This window comes from Onychostoma macrolepis, chromosome 20, assembly GCF_012432095.1.
Source record: "Onychostoma macrolepis isolate SWU-2019 chromosome 20, ASM1243209v1, whole genome shotgun sequence".
NCBI classification, from domain to species: domain Eukaryota; kingdom Metazoa; phylum Chordata; class Actinopteri; order Cypriniformes; family Cyprinidae; genus Onychostoma; species Onychostoma macrolepis.
This window is the reverse complement of record NC_081174.1, coordinates 10,817,211-10,837,557: the sequence shown is the minus strand read 5'-3', so window position 1 is coordinate 10,837,557 and position 20,347 is coordinate 10,817,211. Positions and strand designations below refer to the sequence as shown.

At 39.8% G+C, this 20,347-nt stretch overlaps 1 protein-coding gene across 3 annotated transcripts in view; it reads right to left on the bottom strand.

Moving 5' to 3' along the window:
- Positions 1-19,574, bottom strand: part of plpp3 (phospholipid phosphatase 3) — a 39,250-nt gene extending 19,676 nt beyond the window's left edge. The window contains exons 1-2 of one of the 3 annotated variants that reach the window (XM_058756113.1): positions 18,996-19,574; positions 932-1,086 (exon numbers count right to left, since the gene is read on the bottom strand). In XM_058756113.1, coding sequence (XP_058612096.1) covers positions 932-1,086; positions 18,996-19,131 — 291 coding nt within the window. In that variant the 5' untranslated portion in view covers positions 19,132-19,574. Of the gene's footprint in view, positions 1-406; positions 565-931; positions 1,087-12,801; positions 12,961-18,995 lie in introns of those variants that run through there. The other 2 variants (XM_058756111.1, XM_058756114.1) reach the window with 2 other exon arrangements.
- Positions 19,575-20,347: the final 773 nt, after the last annotated feature.

The window sequence follows — 20,347 nt, the reverse complement described above, 5'->3', positions numbered from 1 at the left end:
GCATTGCTGTTTTTGAGAATTACTTTTTAAAAAAGTAAAAACACAAAAAGAGCAATATATCACAAAATACATGCAGACAAAAGAAGACGGAACAGAAAAGAGAGACTAAGATCGGGACAGAAAGAAGAAGAGAGACAGCGATAGCCCTGACCATGATAAACCTCTTGATGTTGAGTTATTCAAATATTTTAAATAAAAAGATGGGATGGGGAGGATTAGTTAATAGATTTACAAAGGATTATGGGTAGAGTTATCTACTATAAGTCACCATTTCTTTCTACAGTTAGCCTATTTTACTAATATCTATGGTCTAATAGGGTGTGAGGGATGAAGATGAGATGTTTATATGAATTAGTGGTATATTTATATGAATATATATATATATATATGCAAGAGAGGAACTTACAGAGAGGATGGCAATTAGAATGCCAGCGGCACAGAGCACGGCATCACTTATGGTGTCCCCGTTTTTATACGGGTACTGGATGGACTGGTCACTGCAGTAAAACCCGCGATGGTACGGCTTGATTGTGCTAGTTTCAATTATCAGGAAAGGCAGGCCAGCTACAGCGAAACACACACACGCACACAAAGAGAGAGAGTGGGGAGGGAGAGAGAGAGAGAAAGAGAGAGAGATTTCAGGTCAGTCACAGAAAGACACACGCAGGTAGCGGCACAGCACAGCACACGGCAGTGGAGGATTATGGGAAATACCAGGCAGGGGAGTGGGGTCTGACATGGTAGCTCGGCTTCTGAGAGAAGTGAATGGCTACACATAGTTAATGTTTGTCTGTGATTGGCTCTATGCACTAGCAGTTTCTCCTAGGTTATAAACTATAATAACTCTCTCAAAAGACTTCATTTCCCACGCAGTCGCCCCACTCGCCTGGCCCCATGTCCCCTGTCTGAGGCCCCTCTGTGGGGCACTTACACTGGCAATGGGCAGAAGGAGGCCCACGGCTGTCAGCACAGAAGAAGGCACAGTGCTGCTTTTATAGGCGTAGCGGATACTGTCGTCCGCGCAGTAGAACCCACGCTGGTACGGCTGCACTGTCGATTTATGCAACACCATCGAGGGCAGCATAACTACGCAAAAAACACACACACACACAGACCCCATGGGGCGTGTCATGATACACACTTACCTGAGACGGCAGGGATGTTTCACATGACTTGCATTCATAAAGCATAATATGTAGTGAAAAACACCGCAAAATCAGTATTTTTTAACCAATAGGCATGTTTTTCTTATAAAAATGCCAGTGGAGTTGAAAAAATAAACTTCACTGAAGATTAATTCTTTTAATACAAGTACATATTATACAAAATAGTCAACTGATTTTGTTTTAAGGACCTTTTCCTTGTTTTAGATATTTTTATTAGAAAAACATTAAAAAATACCAAATGCAGTGCAAAAAGCCTTTGTAGTAGGAAATGAAGTTCTTTAGCCTTTATCTAATCTTTCAAACAAAGCACTAGCTCAAAGTGCTGCTACTACAAGAGCTATGCACACAAAACCCTCACAGAGCGCACATAATGTACTGTGTATCCAATGCAAATTGACTTAAAGTAATGGTTTGCGCGTTTGCTAATTAGGTAATTTGCGCAAAGTGGCACAATAGCAAGAGAAGCTTCCCTTTCCTTTGGCTTGGGTTTAGGGCTATTGTCAGTGCAAAGTAGCTTAGAGCTAAAGACAATGCAGCCTAATGGCATTAAGCAAAGCTTTTCAGCAAACAATACTGTATGGAGAGCATCAGAGAACTAATTCAATACAGATAAGAACTTATAATGAACCCTAAACCCATCTAAGTCCTTACTTGTTTTTTTGTTTTTGGAGTTTTACTGAGTAATTCAAACTCATTTGTAAAAGTTAATGTCAGGTTTTAACAAGAACAAGGTGTGATGTGTGCCTTTTCAGTGACACCTTTAGAAAATTCTGGAACTTTATGATTTGTTGAAGTCGTGTTCCAAAACCTAGTGAGCTACTTAGGCAGCAGCCTCTTAAGAATTGTGGAACCTAATAAGTGACTGATTAACAATCTCCACACGTCACACTAAGCAGTTTCACTATTGATTCCAAAAGAGTTTGATGTTAGCATGTTGCTAAGCTAATTGCAATACTACAAACGTAAACGTATGACGCCGCCTAAGATATTGGCCAAAATACGTTATCTTAGGAAGTAATTGTTATGTTGCTGCCTGCATTAGGATTGAGTCTATGATGCTATCTAGGTAGGAAGCTCACTAAATTTTGGAACAGAGAGGGTGTGTGGACATTTTGGATACAGATTATGTGAAGTTTTCAGGTTCATTTGTGGTTTTGCTACAACATTTTCCCAGCAGTTTGGCTCATGTCTTTCTGCTTCATGAGGGAACTATGATGGAAGCACTTTTTGTGGTTAAAAGCAAAAAACCCAAAGACTTATGTCGTGGAGGGTTTCCCTTGGTATAGAGATGGACAACAAACTACATGCACATTATTTGGCATGCATGTATTTTTTTCAGTAAGGAAAGGGACAGATGCCAGGCTGGGACCTCAGTCCAAAATGGCAGACTCATTAAAATGTCACACGTCCTGCAAAACACACGTCAGCTGTCATCATCCAGCCAACAGCGGGAAAAATAAATACATATTTTCAATTCAAAGCAAACTAAACATCAGACTCAAAGTTGTGGTGGGAGCTTTGAAAAGTTCCCCTTGAAGGACTGTAAAATGTGTGAATAGCAAGAAAAACAAAGCTTAGCTTACGCCGACCACCCAAATGTCTGGAACGGTGTTTGGAGTGAAAGAGAGAAGGGGGCGTTTGGGCTTTTTGTGGCTGGAGAGAGAGGAGGCTGCAGCCGTGGTGACTGATCCTTTCTAACACACAAATATATACATACAATAACCCAAACCTTTAAGATGTAAGATCATACCAGCACTGGGAACCAGAACATTCTGAAAAACAACTACCCTCAGGCCCCTTTGCTTCTTTTCGTCAGTGAAACCTACTTATTCCTAAACCTCCAAAAACTTAATGGCAGCGTTCTTAAGCGAAATAATATTCAAACACGTTCAAAGGAACAACATGTTGTGGTTTTTAGACATAAGGTCATGTACAGAATAAGCTACTTCATCTACATGCGGTCAAACACCTCTGTCTTTCTTCTCTCTCTCTCTACTATTTCGACAGATGGGCATTACCAGAATTAAAGAAGTGGACACTTTTTACACCTGCAAAAATACAGGGCTTGTATTTTCTCACGGGTGCTTGAGTTGGGGACGCTCAAACAAACTTGACTTGGCTAATTCAACCTCAGAGTATGAGACTGGGTGGAGGGAATACACAGACCTAAGGTACATATGCGGAAACACATGCAGACATGGACGCACATTCCTCCTTGGCACTGCATTTGATGTTTTCAGATCTGCTCTGACCACAAGGCCAAACACTCTTGGAGTGTCTGGAAAAAGCCAAGTCCTAGCGATCATATTTCATCATATGCGCACGCATGTTCGTGTACAGGCAACACAGACCATATACATTTCTGTTAGGGTATGTATATATCTGCACAAGAATAAAGTCAAGTGTGTTAGACAAGTGGGAAAAAAGGACCCCTATTGATCCTCAAGCTTGAGTACAATCCATCTTTTGTGGAAAATATTGATTTATAAAATGATATTTTGTAGTTAAATATGTTGCATAGGGCATACTTTTGTGGTCTCCATAGTATAAACTTAGCACAACTGAGAGAGGAGCACTGAGCAGCCACAAAACCTAAATAGTTCTGAAATGTGTGTTTGGGTATGAATACCTCCACATTACTTCCATGTTTTGTGAAAAGCCTTCTGCCTGTGCCCAATGATGTTGGCTGTGAGCCTGTGTCATGCCAGCACGCCGTTGTTCTGCCACCCATGTCATCACCACGAGAGAGGATTGGTATGCTGAGACTCTCCTCAATCTTCTCTAACTCTTTTTCTCACTCCTCCACAATAAAGGACAATATTCATACTGAAAGACACAGTCTGAAAAGCAACTTCACTCAAAACTCTAGCAGTTACCATTGAGCCATGGTTCTTATGTGGGGGACAAAGGTTTGAATGTGGTCCAGAGGCTTTGTGATCTGATGAAAAGGTAGAAAAGTATAAACTATTTTAGAGAAATAATATAATATACAATTCTTCTGATCTAGTTGACTAGTTCTGAAGTGCTTCTAACAAAACTCTGAAGATTTTCAATGGTTTAATGCCACTAACAAACTGAGGCTGGGACTAGATCAGTTGTCATTTGTTGTTTTATATCTACTATAACTCTCTCTACTTAACTATCCTGGTACAATAGTAACTATATGGCTCAGTAACTATGAAAGAAGGAAGGGTGGAAACCATGAGCCTGAGGTCTGTGCAAAGATAATTAAATAGAAATAAATTCAGGCTGATTCACAATGAACCCATGGCCACAGCTTAAGACTGGTGACCTGCAGACATAAAGAGGGAGCTGTCCAAGTTAAACAGCTCTTATCTTATCCTCGTGTCTAGGGAGCCATGTGAAAAATATTTAAAGCTTAACTGATGTCAAACAGACATCAAGATGTATTTACTTAATGTCAGATACTGTATAACCAAATTACAATTGTCAATGTGTAAATTATACAATGACACAATCAGTGTTATTCGTTCTTGTTTTAATATGATGCTTTAACATGATCATTTTAAAAGATTACTTTCACATATTAAAAAAAAAAAAGAAAAAGTAAAGTAATTAGTGAGTTGGCACCAACAGCCTCGTGGTTAATGCGTCTACCTACAGCACAACGGCGCTCATGGTGACCCGAGTTCGATTCCCGACTTGAGGTCCTTTGCTGACCCCGCTCCCCTCAGTGCTTTCCTGTTGTCCCTCTACTGTCCTACCTCAATAAAAGGCATAAAAAGCCCATCAAAATAACTTAAAAATAATTAGGGGAAACATACCCCTCCCACCCCTCCAAAAAATATGATGGTTAAATAGAGTCAGTTCAAAGTGGCTCTGGACCACTGGGGTCACTGCGTATGAACTCTCAATTTGGTCTCTGACTTAACGCTCAATATGAGCTTAATGAAAAACAATGGAGCCAAAATCTATCTGGACCTCAAGCACCACGCATACACCAGACACACTCACAAAACAATTATAAGTGGGAGGCAAAGTGGTGCATTGTGGGGGACAGTTTTTCTATTTGCGTTATCAGATGTGGGCATGCAGCCTTTCTCCTCTTAGAAGGGGAATGACTAGACGCCAGTCAGACGCTATGGGCAACCACAGAGCTGGGACTTCACAGGCGCAGTTGCCAATAGGCCAGAACGGAAATCAGTTGTAGAAATCAATGTTTATATAAGAAATGGGACGATTCTTATCAGACACTATCGACTATTGGTGGCTGGTTATGCAGACATGAACCCTGGAGGAAAAACATGTTTGTGTGTCTGCTGGGAGATTATATTGACAGATCTTATGTGAAGTGGTGTAAATGTGTAAACTATTGCGGCATAATGCTTACAGCTTTGATTGACGTTGACTGCTCATCTTGTCCAACTGGGTCACATCCACCAGAAAAAGCCACTGGAAGTAATGCAGTCTGACAGAATCACAGTGTTGCTGGGTCAAGCTAGTTGGGATGTTCAAACAATTTTCTAATGGCACAAAATCTTAAAAGGCTACTAGATTTCTATTTATTAGACATCTGTTTAGAATCCTAAACCATTATGACTTACACAAAACTTTGACCTTTCCTTCTGAAAAGCTTCTGAATGCTTCTCGCTCTAAAGGAAGTAGTGGTATTGACTGTGTGATGGGGTGAAAGTGAACTATATTGTGAAGCAGAAGCCCTGAATGACTATTAAAGGCCGATCTGTCATTGTTGGGACAAAGATGCATTGGTGAAAAGGAATGAAGAGGGAGGAAGGCTTTGTGAAGAGATGTATATGCAGAAAAGGCCTTCTCCCGACAGGGGCCGTCTGCCCCCGAACAATGACTGCACTGAGAGGACAACATAATCGTGCATAAGCATAAACACCATGAAGCGCTCACACACATACGCACAAATCAGAGACAAGGTAAGAGCACAGATGCAGATTAGCGTGACTACGTCTATGTGCAGAAGACCTGAGGTAAGCTAGCACGAAGGACAAATTTAAAAATGTGGCAGGAGAAATACACGCAAACAAAGATTCTCTGAAATAGAAACCACAATTACAACAACACATATTCCAGTCATGTCTCTTCATTACGTGGCCCCTGTTTGAGTCATGCATATCAAGTCTGCCTTAGCTAGCGTGCAAGATACCACACAAAGCCAGAGACACGTGAGCCAGAAACACGCCTAAAGTTTGCTAACGGAAAGTAATAGTCATATACTGTAAGATATGTTTTACAGCTCATGCTCTTTAGGAAAGTGCTCATGAGCTTATCTGCTAAATTGCTCAATGACACATTGAGTCAAACAACACCAGGCTTCTATTACATAATTTCTTACATTAAATAAATGATTAAATGAAGGAAGTGATTTTAGACAACGTGTACAGGAAGTTGATCTGTAAATGCCTACTGCTGGTGATTCACCTCAATCATAGGTAGCACCTTGTACCAGAACTAAGGCGTCAAGGTTCGGCTGATTAACATAACCATTATTAGCCAACTCAGCTACCATTGAGATGAATGGGAATGTTAACAGATATCTTTCTCCAGGTCCTATACACCTCCTTGGCCAGAACTTTGTTCCCTTGTTCAATACTTCAGGTTCTTGGCTGGAGAACATGTTGGTCACACACCCATGAGCGTGCCGTTCCTGCAACCTGGACACAATGAGTCTGGGGTGAGCTCGATTCATAACAAACCTGATATGAGGAAAGACCTTTCCAACAATTTTCAATCTACAATGGCAGCCAATCAGGACTACACCTTGTGGAAACAATGCACACATGACAGTAGGCAAGAATAGAATAATTTTAGATACGAGCATGTCCTCTGAGGCCACTAAGAGGTGACGTGAGGGTTTGTTTTTTAGCTCTGAGCTCCATTGATGGCTTTATCGTCAGTGATCTGCAAAGGGCTTGTGGCCAGGACCTTCACACAATGCGAGAGCCTGTGGAGGATGCAGAGTGAGAGAGAACGGGCATGGTAACCCCTGTGGGAATCTGTTGAGAATGAGTGGCTCATTGCCAGCTCTCATGAGACTCTCACTGGCTGAAAGACTGAAGCCGAACATAAAAGAGAAAGCCACCCCTGCTGGGAACAAGGGAAACGTAAGAGGAGGGCTTCATCAATTACTGGGAGAAAGGTAAATGGAGGGAGGCTGAGAGGAAAAGAGGGTGGCCACTGAAATCCAATGCAATGCCACAACAGGAAGCATACTGTTGGTCAATACTCCGAGGTCAATAATACCTGGAGAAAGCCATCCCAGCATTCCCATTCATCTCAACGGCAATTGCTCAGCTGGCACAGGACTCTCAAATTTGCTCATGGGCACTCTGGATGCAATTTTATGAGCCAATCACCTGTGACATATAATGCTGTATGACTAATCACTTTGTAGAGGCGGGAAATTATGTCATGACAATCCTGATTGGCTGATGTCACCACAAGAACATGCACAGGCCCAAACCTTTTACTATTCTGAGTTACACCCTGTCCCAAATGACACTAAAACTCTGCGGTGCTCATCCCAGTCTACGCTTGCAAAAGTGTGCATCGAGGCGCAAAGCAAGAAATGGGACATCCTATGGCAGGGATCCTCAAATCTGACCCACGAGATCCACTTTCCTGCAGAGATTAGCTGTAACCCTAATCAAACACACCTGAACATGCTAATCAGTGTCTTCAGGATCATTCGAAAATCACAGACAGGTGAGTTTGATCAGGGTTGGAGCTAAACTCTGCAGTGGATTGGCCCTCCAGGGTAAGATTTGAGGAACCCTGCTCTACGGCCTTGTGGACTTCACAGGCATTTCAAGAAACGCAAGTCCGTAAGACCGATCAAGTGCACCATTTGGTACAGGGCCTTGGCATGTATATAGTATATCCTTGCTAACCTGTCAGACCTTGACCCCTCGGTGAGGACATGCCATTTATAAAAGCACTGCACTTGCTCACTGGAATGAGAACGCTCTGTGTGGGATTCTTCAGAAGTCAGAGGTGCATTTCAAACTTGATTGACATTTCCGAAACTCACACACACATCCATTCTGGCTCCTAGACACAAAACCCACCTAGACTAAACACTAAAGCACACACAAAAGTACACACAGAGAGATTAACGATCTCGGTCACCTTTGACCTATGCACCCTGACCTCTGGAATGTGTGGTCTTAGTAGTACCCTGTATGCTTCCTCTCTTCTGCCCCCACTGCGGTACAGAAGCACTGACCCACACACTAAAACCATACCCGTGACCCATCACTTATAGATATCCATGACAGAAAGAGACTATTTCTGACAAACAGAATAACACAGTCCAATACAGATCAATGTGGGCAAACCCGGATCTACTAACCCCATTTCCATCCTACCTACCCGGTTAACTAATCAATACTAATTATATCTGTGTCTCTCAGTTTGACCACTACAGGAAGTACCACTGCATGGAAGTACCACTACACTCCATGCACTGCCCACAAGGCCACTTTTTGTGCATCATGTTGTCTCCAAAAGCATAATTCTACTGCAAAGTAACAAAATTGCAGAAGTAACAAAACGGAATCTAATCAGAATAAATTTGATGTTCAACATTTAGTTATATGGGGTAGGATTTTGGACCAATGAGAGTGGTCCAAACCTTGGTCAGAGGTATTGTGCTCAACCTGACAAAAATTATTTGTCACTTGTTGCAGGAGCGTGGTTAAGACACAGTGTGAAATATGGAAGAAAAACAGACTTGTGAATGTTTGTTTGGTTTATGACCGAAACTTCTCTGTGTTTTTAAGTACTGTATGTGAGAGGGACCCCTGCTGTCACTGTTCTCTGCTCTCTCACACACACCAGGGTCGCTCCGTTAGCTTTGTCTATGCAAGCTGCTGTGGTCAGCAAAGCTGTGCACATTGGCAATCCTACCTTTCTCACTCTCTCAATACATTAGATAGGCTCTGGGGCTGGGGCCCAGCTCAAAACATGTGCTTACGCACAGCAATTTTAACTCACGGAAATCGACGCCAGAGGCATGCCTTTTCACTCGGGCATCTGAGTAGGCGGCCTTGCAAGAGGCCTGATAACACTGTGTGCAAATGACAAGAGTCATGTCCGAAATCACTCCCCATAACCTAGGGGTGTCCAAACTTGGTCATGGAGGGCCAGTGTTCTGCAGAGTTTAGCTCCTACTTGCCTCAACACACCTGTCTGGAAGTTTCTAGTATGCCTAGTAAGACCCTGATTCGCTGGTTCAGGTGTTTTTAATTGGGGTTGGAGCTAAACTCTGCAGGACCAAGTTTGGACACCCCTGCCATAACCTTAAATTGAAGAGATACCCATTTGTTGTGGTGTACGTAATGGATATTGTTGAGTGCACTCACTCAACCCCACAATGCACCACAATAAGGAGTGTACAAACAATGTACACTCAACAACTAACCAATATGAGGGTCATGCCAAATAAATTCCTGTGTTTCGGCCGATGGTGGCATCTTCTGGGCCACTCAGTACCTGAATTTGCTCACTCATTTTCTTTCACTCTTTCAAGTGGACTATAGTGAATTAATATATGAAATAGAGAATGAGTGTATAGGGGACGATTTTGGATACTTGTAGGTCTTTACTTTCAGATGACTGCATATTAAAAAATTATGGAGGAGCTTCAACCTTGCATTCTTCTGCACTTGTCTTTAAGAGAAGTCTTCTTGTGTTGTGCAAGACATTGTGGGTAGTACAGTTGAAAAACAAAAAAAAAACAAAAAAAACATTCAGGCCCATTTAGCTTACTAGCATCAACATACTGAAGCAGTAATTCTTATCTTGCATATTATTTAGGATGAACTGCAACAATACAAAAGCCCTCCAATTCCCAAACATGTCAAAAGTGTTTACTAGAGGAGAATTATTAACAGAGCTTTGAGTCAAACTGTCTGTGTTTAACAAACATTCCCGAATGAGATGTTTATTAAAATTATAAATATATAAACACATCACCCATCAAGAGTAAAATCACAGTGGAGGGGGGTGTAATGGAAACGTGTCGAAGCTGCTCTGTTATTTAACCTTTTTGATCTCTTCCCCACCCACAAACATTCCCTAGAGAAGACCAGCAAACAATATATTTTACTAACAGAAGACATGAAGACGCATAAATAGAATTTACAGTGGTTTCTTCTAAGAAAATAAGTGTTTCCATGTTTATTTAAATCATGCAACAAATAGGCCTAGCATGTCAAAATAAAGTCTAGAGATCCCACTAAATCAAGCAGCCAAGGTCCTTAAAAAAGTCCTGTGCCAAGTGTGTCACATTCTTTGGTAGGTCTGTTGACTTTGCCTTTAGGTGAGGAAATGTACAACTGCACAACTGCTGGCCGGTTTCCCTAGGTCAAAGGTCAAACCCAGCCCTTTTCTTCTCACAGTAAAGTGTAATTAAACAAATGAACAACATCTCTCTGCCTCTTTTTTGCATTTCTTTACCAAGGCCAATAAAACGTAATAAACACTTGGAGCTCAGGAGAAGTGGCTTCTTTGGACTGGAGTATCCATCAATCCTTTCTTCCCCTCAGCCCACTTCACAGACCCTAGAGTCAGTGGTGTGTCATGATTCTGGAGGTGTGTGCATTTATGGGTTAACCTAGGTCACCACAGCCTGCTGTGAGCATCTTCATTGGGGTAGAGCTCAAGAACTGCTCCCATCTCCCACCCTGCCCTGGAGCTCAAGAGAAAGACCTGCCACAGACTTAACACTACAACCAAAGCGTCTGAAAATAGCAATCTACGCTCTACCAGAGTATGAGAGCTGCATTTAGGCTTTTGGTGTGGTGTGTAAGAGAATGAGATCATGGAAATGTCACTGTCTAAATGTGTTTATTATGGTGTAGTCTATGAGTGAATGTATATTGACATGTTTGTGTAAGCTACACTTCTTATTGTGGGTGTGTGCTTTTGCAACGAGACCGTAACAATAACAGTGTAAGGTGTAAACGATCACAGCATTGTTCTCCGGCTCCTACTTCACCCACCAGGAAACATCCCGGAGAGGGATGCAAGATGTTGCAGAGTTCTTTAAGAGTCTAATAGAACTAAGAGTTCTATAAGAGTTCTTTATAGAACTCTTCTATAAAGTATAGATATACTAAAACAATGATACATACGACATATACATGTGCACATACATCAAGTGTACAACTTGTGCACATTCAACTTGTAGAGAAAGGAAATTATGGGAAGAAGAGGGGGAACAGATCTTCAACCCTGCTCCTGGAGACCCATTTTCACCCAGTTTATTTCCAACCTGCCTCAGCATACCTGGCCTGTGACTTTTTAAGTGATACTGAAGACCTTGATTAGCTGGTTAAGGTGTGCTTGATTAAGTTTGGAGCTGACCTCTGCAGGAAAGTAGGTCCCCAGGAGCAGGGTTGAAGACCTATGGGATTGGGTAATGTCGCAAGCCAGACTCAAGCTTACATTTCCCATATGAGCTCCACAGCTGAATGTACTAACCACTATGCCACAGCTCTAGCATCATTATCGGTATAACAAAATTAATTTAATTTCAACAACATTAAATAAAACTGCAATTTCAAATAAATAAATAAATAGATGCTGAGGGTAAAAATTAATTACATATAGAAATTGAGTTTTGGAGTCCATAAACACATGCTTTACTAAATTACATTTGAGAATGTGACCTCTATATTAATGTTATTTTAGAATTACTGTTAGAGGATTTAATACTATTTTAAATGAGCTTTTTCAGCTTTCATTTAAAATTTTAGGTTAAGTTTTAGTAATACATGTGCCTTTATCATTTTTATTCATTTCTTTTTATCTTTATTTCAGATTCACTGATAAATGTCTTTTTTTTTTAAGTTTCCGTATTTCATGTGATATTTTATTTTCAGCTTTATTTCAATTAATAAAAAACATTTTTAACAATGTCAGTTAACAGTAACAACACTGCTCTATATAAATGTGTTGACATCTGCTGAAACAGCACAGATGCATTTTCATTTGATTTAATATGCCGAATTGATTTACATCAGTCCCTCCTAGACCCTTCTCACCCTAGTTTTTCAGATATTACACACTTTATTTTAAAAAAATCAATCAAAGTTCTAATTCACAAAAGCATTTCTACTCTAAAGGGGTGACAAATTGAAACCAAAAACTACATGAGCTACATCATTTGTTTGAGCATTATCCATCACATTAGAATATTACCCATAGTGACACAGGTCTCATTAGCATATGAATGCACAGAGGGTGACTGCCCTTTAGGGGCCAGCTAGGCTTACACTCAGGAATGCTGAGCACCCTGGACTTAATCCATATGACCCAGAAAAAGTGAAAGAGCACTTGTCGTGTGAAGGCTGCAGAGGTCACCCTTGGCCTTTCGGTGCTAGATGAGACTTAAACAGATGCCCACACTGGATTCGAAAAAATCCCATTTCAGAAAACACATGTACGCACTCCAGAAAAATTATACTCAAGCTGAGTGAACTGAGGATGACTGTTCCACAGCTGATCCATCCCACAGACTCATACACACACAATGCCTCATTTGCTAAAACAATAGCTTACAGGATACAATATAGACTAGCGAGAGGAAATAGACTACAATTACACTGAGAATAAATAAACAAATCATTTGTGCGTTTACCTCGTAGAGAGGCATACAAATCAGCAGGGGTTCCTCATACTTGCTTCCACTCTCCTGAAGATCTTACGCTATTGTTCCGAGCACAAACAGAGAGCTGTAAACCGCCAAAGATATGCGGCCGCAGATCACAGAGAACGGCGTCCGTCCGCACTAGGAGGAATTTAGTGACCGTAACAAACCCGAAGAGTGTGTTATCTCGAGTACACGCTCCAAGAGACCCTCTGAATGTGATAAAGTTGTACCCGACACACACATACACACACACACACACACACACACACACACACAGTCTAAACAGCCAGCTGATGGTCACTTGTGCTCATGTCTGCCTGTCTAATTGCTACCTACGGCAGCCCACTTCGTCGCATAAACTCTACAAGCAAGCATATAATTAAACCACATGGCAGCGACCTCAGAAACCAGCCTCTCTTTGACGTACGCACACACACACAAATACCCTTACAGGTTCTTGTACAAATAGTCAAACACGTTGTATTGCACATGCGCACTTAGACATACACAAACACAGAGCGTGGGCACTATGTTTTGACAGCGTCATTACCAGCGGTGAAGGCGAGGCAGTCTGTGATTCCATCTGAGGCCCAGATGACTCTACTGTACTCCAAGTGCACTCATATGGAAACCATTCCTACATCACACTGTAACCTTCCAACCTTAATGCTGACTATTACAAAATACTGCTCCCTCCGGAGCCCAGAGACTCCTAACATCACTTTCCAAAGATCTGTGGCAGCTTCTGATTCAGAGGAATGACTTCTGAAATCCTGTTTTACGTTTCACGGAACCCAGCTTGATTTTTGGTTAATGGCAAAGTAGGAGTTACTTTATCTAATATGCCACGTCATTACGTAGTAGGCTGAAAAGGCAATTTCTTTTGTAATTCCTTGATATAAAGTTGCTGGAAAATGCTACAGAGGACTGATCTGCCGGAAGGTTGCCTGCAATAAGTCTCACTAAATGTCGGCTTTCTATCTAATTGTAATCTTGCAGCTTAATGCTTGAGGATACAATTGTAACAGAGGCCTGGTAGTTAATGCACAAGCTCTAATATGCTAAGCCATGGTGCTCTTTCAGACAACTAGAGTTCAATCCCAGCTCAAACCAGGGACCACAAATATATATATATATATATATTTAAAAGCTATTTTCTTGGTAACACTTTATAATATCTTTCATTTTTATCTTCACATAAACATACTACTGTTCAAAAGTTTGGGGTTAGTAATTTTTGTTAAAAAAAAATAAATAAATAAATAAAAAAAAAAAAAAAAAAATATATATATATATATATATATGTATATGTATATGTATGTATAAAAACATATTAAATCTTAAAAACAATGATGATTAATATTTTTATGGAAACTGGATTTTTTTCCAGGATTCTTTTATGAACCCCCATTTTATGAAGTTCAAAAGAACAGAATTTATTTAAAATAGAAATATTTGTAACATTATAAATGTCTTTATTGCAATTTTTGATGAATTTAATGCATCTAATTTCTTAATTTCTGAAAGAAAGAAATCTTATTGACCCCAAAATTTTGAACAGTGTATATTTTTAAAAATAAATAAATATAAATAGATAGATAGATAGATAAGAGAGCTGCTGAAAAGCAGCGCAAACTTTTTGCAAAACACATGTAAACTATATAAACAGGATGTAGAAATGTTGCACCAGCAAAAGTTAATGGAGCATTACTACAGGAGGACCTCATCCGTCCATCTGACTGACAGCTACGGCCAGTCAAAGTCTTTCCTGAACACCATGTGGCAGCTTTAGACGGTCTCCTGCAATTACATCCTGTAAATGAGAGAAAGAGGGAGGGTTTGGGGCTCAGGGAAACGACGCAGAAAAAAAAAACTGGGGGGATTACATTTCACAGCACAGCTGGCCACACCTAGGGCAAAGAGTCGGAGCGAGGGAGGGAAAACAGGAGAGTGGCCTAGCGAGACTACCTTTTCCTCTTCCCTCCCTTTCCTGTGTTTGCCCCTGCATACACACCGACCAAAAATTATACCAGATGTCACTTCAAGAGTAGAAGCCGCCCTCGGTCTGCAATGAAGAATTCAAGAAATTCTGGAAAATATTTATAAAGGTGGACCAGACCTTCTCAGCTTCAGAGGTGGAGGTTAATGTAGTCAGACCTAAATGAGAAAGACTCCCAAAGGGTTCTCTGGCACTCCATAACTCTAGCATCGCCCTCCTGGAATGTCACGGATAAAGTTAAAAGCAGCTAAAAACGACCAGAAATCATGAGACCGAAACCTTTTCCTTCGCTTTGATCTCCTCACAAGGTTACATGCCTAATTCTGAACGACTGAAGGCCAAAGTCGTTCACACAGTGTTGACGCTGGTGATATCTTGCAATATTTAAGTTGACTTCTCATTTCCATTCCAACAAGTAAACAAGAAAACACTTTTAGAATTGATGCCTCCCACGAGATGTACCAGGAAGCAGCTTGGGTAAACTTTTCAGACCGGCAAACTGGATTGAATGTCACTGGCATCTGTGAAGTATGAACAAACAGCGCACGAACAAGCATTTCCACCAATCGCTAATCAAGCAGAAAGCATCAATGTTATGCGCTGCATATTAGGATGAATCTCACTAAGACTGTCAAAAGAGCATGTCCAAGTCATATTTCAACCTAAAATCAAAAGAAAAAAATTCTGACAAATATTAATTTTTTCATTATTTTCATGAGAACTGTGTTCATTTCCATCCCAATTGTCATTACGAAAATGCAAAATAAATAAGCTAACATTTATTATTATTATTATGTATTATAAAATATAAATCATTTTAAAATATAAAAAATAAGAATACACATTTTTATATAAAAATAAAGGTTTTATTTAATTATAATTTAATATATTATGTTACATATTATACTGTAATATACTAATACATAGTAAACATATTATATAATGTATTATAAAAGTGTAATAAGTATATATTTTAAGTTTAAAAAATATATACTTAGTATTATATATTAAATTGTAATAATACTATAATATATATTATTATTATTGTAATAATAACATAATTTTAATTTTTAATTCATTAAAAAATGTAAATTAATTAAAAATAAACAATTCAAACATATGAATGTTTTCATATTTCATATGAATGAAGGTTTTCTTTAAAAACTTTTTTTTTTTTTTTTCCTAATTTGGGGGTGAAAGAAAACCTGAATATGTTGTTCATATGATTCATTCATTATTCACTCATTACTCAATCACAACAATTTATACAATCAAACCACTGACATCTGGAGCCATAAAGTCAGAGAGAAAGAGTCTGGGTGGCTGTTTGTGTCTGTATGTAAACTATTTCAGCTATCAGTGGCATGGGCAGGAATGTGTGCGACCCACCACCCCAGACACCCTCAGGGGGAGTGACAATCAGAAACACGCCTCCTTTACGTTACTATAACTACTGTATGCTAATGAGCTGAGCTGCAGCCTCTCTGCTTCATCTCAACAGGAGGTAACGCTGAACACACTACAATCCGTCTGGCCGCCTTCTTAGTCTTCATTAACATTCATAATGCATCAGAGACATTACGGATACAATGCCCACAGTGATAAACTACTAATGAGAAGGAACAAAAGCATCGCCCATCTTAGTGTGGATGTACTGCATGTGTAAACACCAACGGCTGAAGAGGATTTAACTGTAATAAAACAGTCAAGCGAGAGCAGAAGAGGTTATCAGCTCCGTATCTGATGTGGAAGACGGTGAGAGTGCGAGAGAGAAATCCAAGGAGAGGGAATGGTGATAACACACTAATCTACAGATCTTCACAACAGATGGACCTTCAAGTGTCTGATCACTGGATGGGCTGCAGCTTCAGCGCTAACAAAGCCTATTCATTGAGAGACATTCTTCAGCCATCCTTTTCAAATCCCCTCCAAATGAGTCTCCTCTCTTTCACATAAACCCCCCAAGACTACCAAAAACAGGCCAAGCCCACTATCCTAAACATGACAAAGAGCATGTTTGTTTATGCCTTCCTTTTGATGCACATAACTAGCAAGAAACTTTTTTCCTACACTTTTAAAAATAAAGGTAGCAAAAGATGGTTTTTACACTCAGGGTTTCCCAAAGAACCTTTTTTTCATACCAATTTTGGTTCTGGGAAGAGTCCTTCAAAGAACCATAATCAATAATATGAAGAACCTTTTTCCATCATAAAGAACCAGTGTGCAACAGAAAGGCTCCACGGATGTTAAAGGTTCTTCACAGAACCATTGATGCCAATAAAGTAGCTTTATTTTTAAGAGTGCAGTGAATGTGTTACATATGGACATCGTGTGTCTATATAAACCACATATGACAACATTTATTATTTTGGTTGCATTTGAAAGAGACCATAAAACACACACAGGAAGAGCTGGGTGTTCCGTTTCCATTTATGATATGGCAGAAAAAGGAAGTTATTAGTCACCAAATTCGCTATAAACTTCTAATTTAGGATCACCGTTCAAAGCGAAGCTATCCTCTTCCTTTCCCGGCCGCCTCCACCTGCTCTAATGTGTCATCTCTTTTGAAAGCGCGACAACCGTTTTGGATGCTGCAGAAGGTTCACAGGCGTTCTAAACTGCGGACTCTAATTGCTTACAAAAGCCTTGCCCTGCTTCTCTAAAGCGACATGTTTAAGCCATTCTACACTGCATTCCTGCGAACAAAAGCAGCAGGACTCATTCTGGCCTTAAAAGCGAGGAGAAAGTTGATATGATGCCGTGGCTGGAGTTAAATGAGGCATATGCCAGCTGGCGGGGGGTTGGAGGGTCTCTTCTAGAAGAATGTGTGAAGATGAGGGCTGAAGTTTGTTAATCCTTTCATTCTGAAGGAGGAGGGTTCGAACTGACAGGCTTTGAGGAAAGATGAGAACCCGACGCTGTGATGGTTTTTCAGGCATCTGGACCAAACGATACAAATCAGATTCACCTAGTGACTAAATGCTAACTTACTGTAGACGTATTTCTGGTACAATGAGTTATCATGTCTTGCTTAAGGGCACAATTGTGTCCGTCCATTGTTAGTCTGAACCTACAACCTTTAGGTTAACAAGTGCACTTCTTTAACCACTAAGCAATGCTTTCATCAATGTCACACTGAGCTGGTGAAAGCTGTGAACGACAGCGCATCAAAAACTCACGTGCATTCTTTTTAAAGAAAAAAAGAAAGAAATACACGCGTCTGAGAGCAATTTACAGATATCAGTGTAGACAAGTATGTTACGGACAATTAACTGTACTGAACTTCAAATCTAAATAAACTTTCTCATAACAAACTACAGGTCAGACTAATCAATTACATATGGCCGTGATGGTCTGCCTAAAAAACTATAAAAAGCTGTGAACAAAGTCATGTTTACAGAGCTTGTTTTGACTACAGACGATTCTGTTACATGTAAGTGATCGGTTAACCATAATAAGCATGTTCATATGCCACTTCAAAAGATGTCAATAGGGCGCAAAGGGGCCACAATAACTGCCTCCTTCATTTAATGAGTGAGAAAGCTTTCATTAAACAATCCAAATTATGTTTTTAACACATTTGATGAAGAAAAAACAAATGGTTTACATGGAAAACCGTGCCAACTTTGCCCATCCCACTGGCTGCGATAAGAGCGCTTAACGGTTTTTCTTCTGTTCACCAAGATAATGCAAATTATGACTTTTTTTTGCATTGTTATCTCAATAAACCATAGTTTGCTTACTTCAGCTTTAATACTTTTTGATGGATTAACAGTTAAAACAGTTTAACTTTAATTGTGAACATTTATTCCACTGGTTCATTATGTTGTTGTTTACTTTTTTCTTTGCAACTTGACATTTTCCTCTTCCCAGCATTCTGTATTGTTGTGCAAAAACAGACTAATGAATAATAACATATAAATAGTAATAAATAAATAATATATATATCAATTAAAATAAAAGTTATTTTTTATGCTTTTATATATTGAATATATATTTTTAAAATAATACATAACATACAAAACAATATAAACAATACTATAAAAATTAAGTCACTTTGGCATTAAAGAGTGTTGAATTGCAAACTCTTATTTCTAAAGCTACATATGATGCATTGATTTTAGAAATAATGCATGTATTTTTGTTTTCATTGATGCAATTGTTTTGTGTGTTGGACACTCACCCAGAACAAGGCAGAAGATGTCTAGTGCTATTAAAAGTTTCCTCTTGCTGTTGTCTACGCCGTTGTTATTTAACGTGGATGTTCCTCCGTTTCTTGTTTCGGGTGCCATCGCCTTCTCGTACATATAGTTTTGCATTTGAGAAAGTTCCTCCTTGATGTCTTTCTCCTAAAATCCCAGAGATTGACTGCAACGGTTCGTTTCAGTGGTCTTGTCAGCAAGGACGTGTCGTATAAAGTTCGAGGGAGTTAAAGTCCCGGCTAAAGTGGGAAGACGTCCTGAAAAGTTAATGAAAACAATGAGTTGTCCGTGCAATCAAGCCCATTCAACTTTGTCCAGTGAAGCCGCAGTGTTACGGAGCAGCGCCTCTCTGAATGAAGAGTCGCGTTGGGTCAGTTAGTGAGTAGTGATCTAGTTCTACGCTACTTGAAGGTTTGAACTGAGAGCGGCGTTTTAAAACTAAGAGATCAAGCTCCTGTTTATGAATCCTCATCTGGTCTCCACCTCCTTCCCTTCAGTAAGCGCTCGGCTCAGCCCCCTTCTCCTGTCCCGAGCCGCGCTGAATGAAGAACCCCTCAGCCCTCCAGAGTCCAGACACACGCGCGCGCACAGCGAGCTGCACTGCCCCCAGCGGCCGCTGCTGGAAACACACCGTGACCAGACACTTCTGTCTTTCACCTACATGGAAGAAACGTAAAAAGGGTTAAATGGACCAGAAAGGATGTGGTTTTGTGGTTTTGATACCCCCAGTAAATCATTTCATCTCTTGATATTCCATGTTTTGTTCATAAATATTATAAGTAGGCCTAATGAAAAAAAAAAAAAAAAAAATACAAGTATTCATAAAATGCATTTCCTTAAAAATGTTAAAATACAGTTTTTTAAAATATTTATTATTAATATAAATAATAATCATAATAATAATGTCTTGAAACTCTGTATAAATGTGCTTTGTGGCCATTGCCCATTTCACATTACTACAGTGTTGTCCTAAATTGATGGGTTTTTAGTTTATAACCATTGGTCTGTTATTATTTATTTAGTTAGTGACTGAAAACACATTCAATTTAAAGGATATGAAAATCTAAAGGACAGGGAAAGGCTGCAAAAGAAGTAGTCATTAAAATTGGAAGCATGGTAGAAGTTGATCTTTTTTTGCAGGACAATGATCCCACCCATAAAGATTAAATTAACATTTGACTAGCAACAGAACAATGAGGAAAATAGCCTGCAACGGCTGTGTCAAAGATCTGACCTCAATCCAATAGGCCTAGAGGATCTAGGCACTATATATAAGATAATTGTGGTGCTCAAGAATCAGCTGACTAACATGCCGGGAAACTAAAATAAATAA